We start from the raw sequence: 8,994 nt of genomic DNA, 5'->3' as shown, positions 1-8,994 counted from the left end.
CCAACACACACTCACACACCCACACATACACATCGTGGAAAACAAACAGACACTCTTATACTTACATATATACACACACACACGCGCACACACACATACACACACACATACACACACACACACACACACACACACACACACACACACGTAGATGCACACACTGACCCCCTCCTTCACTCACCTACATACAATCCTAAACACAAAACTATCATGAGCATACATACACACACACGCACACACACACACACACATACATACACACACAGAGACACGCGCGCGCGCGCGCGTGCGCACAACGCGCGCGCACACACACACACACACACACACACACACACACACTCACAAACACACACACACGCACACTCGTACACACACGTACGCACGCACACACATATACACACATACATAAACACGCACATGCACACGCGTGCGCGCACACACATACACACATACATACACAAATAGACAGATACAAAAACACAAACAAATTTGAAGAGATAGAAACAAACACCACCTATGTTTGCCTTACCCACAGACAAAAGAGCTCGTGCAAACACAATAACAGCCCCGATGACCATTGGCTACCAAACTGGCAAAGAGTTCGAAGCCGACTTCACTTGGCAAATCAAGCAAGAGACTTTGGGCTTTATGGTCACCATTAACTTCAACATCCCTATGAGTGACGTCACGGTAAGATCTTCTACTTGCTGTTTTTTCTTATCATGGAGATCAGGCCTTAATTTTCCTGTCTCAGTTTAGTTTTAGTTTTAGTTTTAGTTAGGTAAGAGTTTTACTACATTCGCAACGACATTATTCGCTGTCTTTTGATTTCATTGTACATTTAAGGCAGAAAATTATGATATAAGCTGTGTTCTGTGGTCAGTAGAAAAGGTTGGTTTATGCGGGTAAACGAAGCGAGGCGGAATAGATAGATAAAACAAGAAATACGTTCCCCTTTATTGGCCCTCTTGGAAAATCTGTTTCGTAATGGTACACATCAATGCAGAGATACTTTAATTAATACACAAATGTGTGAACAGCTGATGCAACATACACAATATCACAAACACTGATCATGCGCACACCATTGCTGGTCGCCACTGTGCGGGACCCGGGCCATTTGAGCTATCTCGCTCAAGGCCTCATTGGTAACGTGGCCAACTACATTATCATTGAATACGTGATTATCTGTACTATCATTGCTGACGTGGTTAACTGTAATATTATTGCTGACGTGGTTAACTGTACTGTTATTGCTGACGTGGTTAACTGTACTATCATTGCTGGCGTGGTTAACTGTACTATCATTACTGACGTGGTTAACTGTACTATCATTGCTGACGTGGTTAACTGTACTATCATTGCTGGCGTGGTTAACTGTAGTATCATTTCTGACGTGGTTATCTGAACAGTATTTGCTGACGTGGCCAGCCACACTATCTTTGTTGACGTGGCCAGCTACACTATATTTGCTGACGTGACCAACTGCACTTTCTATGCTTACGTAAGCAACAACACTATCATTTCTGACGTCGTCTGTTTTATTATATGCCCTTATTTTAACTCTTCTTTACCAATGAATGATTCCGGCCTACTCATTATTACTATTGCTCTTTTTTTCATATACAACTACTAGTTATAGACACACATTACTTATTAGCGCTTTCCTTCTTAGTCTTTGTATTTTATTATTTTAGTTTAACGTTCTTCTGGGCAACTATAGATTGTTTTGAGGTCGGGACAGTTATTCTTTTAAATGCAGATGTTTTTACGTCCCCACCGATACAATTTAGATAATTTAGGAGCCAACCTTGGCTGAGAAGATACAACATCCTAGTAGAAAGGCCAAGATATTCGATAAGAATTTTCTCACCTCTTGAGAATTAAACTCCGGTCTCCTGCGTGCGACAGCGAAGCGTTGAACTGCTACACCACAGACGCCGATCGGAGAAGCTAATAAAGTTGTTAGAGTAAAGAATAATGAATGGGGAAGACGTGGGGAGATTGGGGGGGGGGGGGGTGAGTAGACACACCAGTATAAAATCCAGCTCGTGAGAGCGCAGATATATTCAGGAGTACTTTTTCACCTGTAGAGGGGTTGTACTTTCTGACTGTGTGGAGTGATTCCACCTGTCTCTCTCCCCCTCGTTTTATAAACACCTGCCCCCTCCCACCCCCCTTACCCAAAGAAAACAAGCAAAAGAAATGTTTTAAACTGCAACGGTACTTTCTTTCTCATTAATTATTGCTTAACAGCTCTTGCATGTATTTGTGCTCTCGAAGCATATGTACAAGTATTTTTACATTTGTTTGGACAGGTGTTTGTTTTTGTCATGCTTTCTTCGCCTAGTAGGGATAAAATATGAGTTCGATTCTGACGTGACTAGGATAATTTGTTAAGTAGTCCCACATCGCTGGTCAATGAAGAGTTTTACGGCACTAGCAACACAATTATAATATAATTAATAAGTACCGAAGATTAAAGACAACACAATAAGTACCGAAGATTAAAGGTGTTAGAGGAGATAAACAAACAGAAAAAGAAAGAAGAAGAGCTAAGGAAGATGGATGTTTGATAGGAAGGAAGGACCAAACCATACTAAAGCATCCACCTATCACCGAGCCATAAAACACTTACTAAAACTAAAAACCATCACCGACTCCCTCTGCTATGATGTACGCGACAGGTTCACCAGAGTGTTCTTGTTGTTCCAGGCATACACGGCAAGCTTTCACAAAAAAGAGAACAACGGTCGCAGATGGATCTTTGTCAACACGGTGAACGGACCCGGGCCAGGCGCTAACACAGCGTTCAGACTCCAGTAAGTCCGTGGCATTCTCCATTTCACACCCTTCTTTAATTATTAAAGACAAGGAGTATGGATTCACCCCCCCCCCCCCCCCCCAATCAGGGCAATGCTACTCTCAGAAGTTGTCTTATTAACATGTTCTTATGCACAGTAGAATTGTAAATGGGCTGATTTATCAATGCCATGCTCATACTGTACGGGAACAGCATAGGGGGGACAGCAGCAACAGCAGCAGCAGCAGCTCGATCCGACGTTGTGTCTTTGGAAAAGGCACATCACACGATTTTCGTATTTGGCTCAGTCCTTTCGGATATGAACGTTTAACTTGGAGATCGCGCCTCTTAAGTAACCAATTAGTCTTAAAAGAATAGTGTGTGTAACTCGGTTCTTACTGAGATGGACGTTAAACTCGGAGATCCAGCCTCTTAAATAACCTAATAGTGTTTGTTGATAAAATATAGGAGCGTTGAACCTTTACCATTTCACCATGTTGATAGGTTCAGCTCGGTGCGATGTTGTGTCCTTGGAAAAGGCACTTTACAAGAATTTGGTATTTAACTCGGTTCTTCCGGGGATGAACGTTAAACTCGGATATTCAGCCTCTTAAGTAACCTAATACTTTTTGTTGATATATAGGAGCGTTGAACCTGTACCATTCCACCATTTTCACAGGTTCAAAGCAACGAACGTTAAACTCGGATATTCAGCCTCTTAAGTAACCTAATACTTTTTGTTGATATATAGGAGCGTTGAACCTGTACCATTCCACCATTTTCACAGGTTCAAAGCAACTAAAGTTAAACTCGGATATTCAGCCTCTTAAGTAACCTAATACTTTTTGTTGATATATAGGAGCGTTGAACCTGTACCATTCCACCATTTTCACAGGTTCAAAGCAACAATCGCTGGCTCTACAACCACCAAACCCACTGGAAGTGCCGTCTTCGAGAACATGGGCATTGACAACTGGTCCGTTCCTACAGCACATGACAGTATGTAAATGCAAGGGGTCAGAATCGGAACAAATACTTTGTATTTATTTTTTTTTATAAAAAAGAAACGAAAGAAATTGAAACCGTTTCCACACATGCATTCGAATGACAAAGGGAAAATAATAACGTATCTATCTTCCGTCTATCTACTATTTTATTTATCTATCTTTCTATCTGCCTGTCTGTCTGTCTACCTACTTTTCTATCTACCTACCTACCTACCTACATATCTACCTATCTATCTATCTATCTATCTATCTATCTATCTATCGAAAAAAGTCTTTATTCAACCATTCTTCTTAACTTTGCCTAAACATGCATTCTAACGACTATACAAGTACAGCTACAAATACAGTAAGTATTTTTGGGACCGAATTAAAAGGATCGCTTTTCGCTTTTCGATAAACACTCGGTTAGCAATAATAATTTCGTAATTATATCATGTACTTACGAGCGCCATAAAACTCTTACTAAACTAAACTAACGAAAACGCATAGCGATGAACTCAGTTGTTCATCTCATCACCCTCTTCTTTCTCCCCCTTAAACAGACGATCATTCAAAATACAACTATAATGACCTGCTCTACAAGTCCATTTTGTTCTACGAGGCTCAACGCTCCGGAAAACTCCCTAGCAACAACCGCATTCCCTGGAGAGGAGACTCGGCGCTCGGTGACAAAGGGGCAAAGGGCGAGGATCTGACCGGAGGCTGGTATGATGGTGAGTAACACACCACCCCCACCCCCATCCCCACCCCCATCCCCCAATATTCGTTATGTCTGTGTGTGGAAAATAGTAAGGACTCATGTGTATGTTTGTGTGTACAGGTGCGTCCCTAGTGATGTTTTATGACCTCAACGTTTCGGTGTGATAATGCAACTCTCTGTACCCCTATCTACACCCCTCCCCCTTAAACCACCCACACTTCTACAAGCCGTTGGCATTCCCTTCACGTTCAACGTATTATGTCACCCATTGGAACGAGTCATGTCTCTTCCTCTTAGCTGATCGGCGTCTGTGGTGTAGCCGTTAAGCGCTTTATACCCACACACAGGAGACGTGAGTTTGATTCCCGTGTGGGGAGAATTTCTATCGAGTATCTTCGTCTTTCTGCTTAGACGTTGTATCCCTTTCAGTCCGAGTTGGTCAGGACAGGCAGGGTCGCAGCAGTCTGTCTTCTAAATCTTGTAAAGAGTGTCGATAAGCATGTACAAACAATTCACGTCATTATTATTTTTTCTCCTCTCAGCTGGTGACGAGGTCAAGTTCAACTTCCCCATGGCCTACAGCACCACGGTGCTCACCTGGGGTTATCTCCTCTACCCGGATGCCTACAGGGCAGCAGGGCAGGAGGACAAGATTCTGGACTGTATTAAATGGCCCTTGCAATATCTGCTCAAGTGTCACACAGGGCCCAATGAGCTGTATGTGCAGGTCAGTGATAATAGAAGTCGAACCTGCTCTTACAAATACATATTCAAAACAATCACCTGTACAAGAAAAGCTCTTCCCAGTGCTTCATTCCCCTCCCAAACCAAGTGCGTTTTGTTCTATATTAAAATGATACTGTCCAAGAGGATCTCCTCGTTGGAGATTCGAGCCAGGCACGTCCACACTGTAGTCCATCGTTGTTCTGAGTGAGTTATGGGCCTGTGTGGTTTAAAAAATGCTTTGCCTACTTATAATCGATAGGGAAGCTTCTTACCTGCTTTATTTAATTGAGATAATAATATGTTGAAAGGAACACAAGGACGAGTACGTCAGCGGATTAAAGTGTAGAATTAAATAATTGAAGAGCGAATGAACAAGGGAGCAAAAGAAGAAAAAACATCAGTCGGTTATAAACCAAACCAAAGATTTTAATACATCGTACAGCACTGAAACATACTGGTTTTTCTGTCGTCTACAAAACTTGAATGCCGTCTTGACCTCTGTCACAGGTGGGAAATGGCAACCTTGACCATGCCTCCTGGGGCCCACCAGAACAGATGACCATGGCCAGACCGTCTTACAAAATCACAGCATCCAAACCTGGCAGTGACGTTGCTATGGAAACTGCAGCAGCTATGGCAGCAGGCTACTTGGCTTTCAAACAAAAAGGTAGGTCTAGGACTGAAACGTGATTGTTACTGGTTATGCAATGTCCAACTTGTTCAGAGTAAGATGACAACAGGGGCATCAAAGTGGGAAATAGGGAGTTAATGTTGAAGAATATGCGTGTATGTGTACATATGTATGTGTGTACATGTATACGCGTGAACAGGTGTGTTTGTACGTGTTTGATGTGGTCCGGAAATACATACAGTCATTGAGTGCTGTCGGGCAGGTTTAATGTAATATCCAAGTTATTCAGAATGATGTTTGATCAGCTTTCGAAGACCGTAAACCAATCAAACAATCCAAGAGGTTTATATACGCATAACGACATGTATTCAGTTGGTTTCTTTATACTTCAAAAAGCTTATTTGCAGATTTGTCATGCTACCATACGGTACGATGTGACAAAATATGAAGTCAGTACAAACCCTGACTCAGAGCTATTAGAGTGCATTCTCCATAACGGAGAACAAAATGATTAATATCACATCCTACTGAGAGTGCACCAAGGTTGTCTTATCTCACCCATGCTGTATACAGGAAAAACTCAAGCAGGTCATGACATCCCAATTTCCGTAGAAATAAAAACAATCACGAACTTTCCACCGCTTACGACCTTGGAGACGTTACGAGAAGATACCACGACTACCTCGGTGCACAATTCTGAATCGCCAAGGAAGTACTCAAGAAAAGAAAAAGCAAATAATGAATTATGTAATTAGAAATACCACAAAATCATCACAGGAATTAATTTTCCGATTTCTGTCTCCCCAGACGTCCATTTCGCCAACACCCTCCTTCAACACGCCAAACAGCTGTGGGAGTTTGCCATCAACCACAGGGGCAAGTACAGTGACTCTGTACCAGAAGCTCATGATTTTTACGCGTAAGGACATTATTACTGTGTATACGTGTATGTGTGTGTGTACGTGTGTGTGTGTGTGTGTGTGTGTGTGTGTGTGTGTGTTGTTGTTGTTGTTGTTGTTGTTGTTGTTGTTGTTGTTGTTGTTGTTGTTGTTTTTTATTTGTGCGAACATGAGTAAACGTATACATATATATTAAATGGCCCTATAAGTGATATGTTTTTTTTAAACATATACATGTATATATAGTGGTTGTAAAGCGCATAGAGAATTCTGTAGAGCATGAATGTGAATAAATGCAATTATTATAATTAATCTACATTATATAAATACTTGTTCAAACAAATTGTGTTCATCTTTTCCAATTGAAGTTCCAATGACATAACGGACGAGCTGGCCTGGGGCTCTCTGTGGCTGTTCAAGGCTACAAGAGATAATAAGTACATGGTAGAGGCAAAGAAACACTTCGACCCTGCTCCTGGATGGGGCCAGTCCTGGGATGATAAAACCGTCGGAAACCAGGTCAGAATTCCTTCTTCTTGGATTGGTGACCTAGAAAAGTCTTTGACTTCTTTGGCAGAAAGAATGGAAATAAGTTGAGGCATCTATTTTTTAAAGACCAGAGTTAATGGCTCTTAGATTACTATACTAATTTGTGAGGATACTGAGATGTGCCCACAAGACATCAGGAGGCAATAATCCCCATATCCGATGTCCTACCTGCTGGCTATCTACCCTGCGTGTGATGGTGCTCTGAAGTTATCCGCTCTTTCTACTTCTTGAAAATGGTGAAAGGGTATAGGTTTAACGTCGCTTTCAACACCATTAGCATATTTAAGAGGTGGCTCCTCTGAGTTTAACGTCCATCTCTGAAAGGACCGAGCCAAGTGGGAATTTCGCGTAAAGTGCCTTTCCCAAGGACACGACGTCAGACGGAGCTCACGATTTTCTACGTCTTGGCAATAAACGTAATACTTGGGTGAAGGGTTGAGCTCTGTGCAGAGAACATGGGACTATGGGTCTTATATCTGCTCTCCCCAGCTCTAAAGTGAGAGTATGATGACAACCGTCAAATAGAGCTGGTAGCTCATTCTTTTATCATTTCGTTTTGGGTTTTTTCTTCCTTTTCTTTCTTTTTATTTTATTTGTTACACAATTGGCTCTTTTTTTCGATAAGACGTTGTTGATTGATTAAAGATCTCAATAGGTCGATTCTTTCTCCTTCTTTCAACGTTATCATTATCCTAACCTGTTTCTTGGGGCGTCTGTTGAGCTCGTCGTCTTCGAGCAACAAAAAAACACCCCAAAAGTAACAAACAAAAGTTTTAAAAAAACAAAAAACATGAATTCGATACTTCTATGAGAAAATCAATCTCAGCAAGTGTTCCCTTGTTTGTGTTGCGGTGTTGTATCCAATTCAACTCAAATCAACCTTGAAGGACAGGAATGAAGCAGCCAGCCTCTTGTATTATCTAAATTGATTCGACAAGGGTGTAAAACATTTAAAACTGAAATCTTCTATTGAGAACTGAATGTAGTTTTTATCACGTTACCTCGCCATAAACTACAAAGGTAGTTCTACAACTCCACCTCAACAGATCCTCTTCTACAAGTTGTCCAGCGCAGCAGAAAAGCCCAAGTACAAGAACGCTATCATCGGCACATTCAAGTCGTGGTTCCCCGGTGGTGACATCCCGTACACACCCAAGGGCCTGGCCTTCCGTTTGGTATGGGGCTCATTGCGTTACTCGTGTAAGTCAAATGTTATACTAGTGTAGGATCCTTTTGTGTTTGTTCGATTCGTGTATATTTAATATGTTCTTGTTTCACGTTGCTTCAAAAATTGTACGTTTCAAAATTATTGGTTTCTCGATTTGACACAATATTTTGAATAAATGGCTTATGGCGTCATCTAGGCATCTATGTTATATTTTGCAAAAAGGGGTTGGGGGGGTGTAGTTTTTTTATGGAGAGAAGTATTTGTATTGGAGTACAAACGAAATGTTCTCGAGAAGAGCTACTTTCGTCTCTCAAATAGATCTATTAATTTCTCAACGCTAGTGGTGACATCTGCAAAATTGTGTGTGGATTGCCCTGGACTCCTTCAAAGAGAGTGAACCATTTTGTGTGCTATTTTTTTGTTTGCCTTTGATATTCCTACCTTACCCTACACCACAATACGCCTATTTGTTTCCACTGCAGTCTGATATTGCCAGTTAGCTATTTAGTTA

The 8,994-nt window shown here is 41.5% G+C and overlaps 1 protein-coding gene across 1 annotated transcript in view; it reads left to right on the top strand.

The window, feature by feature from the left end:
• Window positions 1-535: 535 nt before the first annotated feature.
• Window positions 536-8,994, top strand: part of LOC101847783 (endoglucanase E-4) — a gene marked incomplete at its 5' end in the record, with an annotated part of 10,848 nt that continues 2,389 nt past the window's right edge. The window contains 9 exon segments of the mRNA XM_005111811.2: window positions 536-690; window positions 2,716-2,822; window positions 3,699-3,802; window positions 4,353-4,523; window positions 5,053-5,237; window positions 5,744-5,903; window positions 6,675-6,786; window positions 7,135-7,285; window positions 8,362-8,515. Coding sequence (XP_005111868.2) covers window positions 536-690; window positions 2,716-2,822; window positions 3,699-3,802; window positions 4,353-4,523; window positions 5,053-5,237; window positions 5,744-5,903; window positions 6,675-6,786; window positions 7,135-7,285; window positions 8,362-8,515 — 1,299 coding nt within the window.

This window comes from Aplysia californica, unplaced genomic scaffold (assembly GCF_000002075.1).
Source record: "Aplysia californica isolate F4 #8 unplaced genomic scaffold, AplCal3.0 scaffold01130, whole genome shotgun sequence".
NCBI classification, from domain to species: domain Eukaryota; kingdom Metazoa; phylum Mollusca; class Gastropoda; order Aplysiida; family Aplysiidae; genus Aplysia; species Aplysia californica.
The sequence above is the reverse complement of the archived record's forward strand: the minus strand, read 5'-3'. Positions and strand labels throughout refer to the sequence as shown.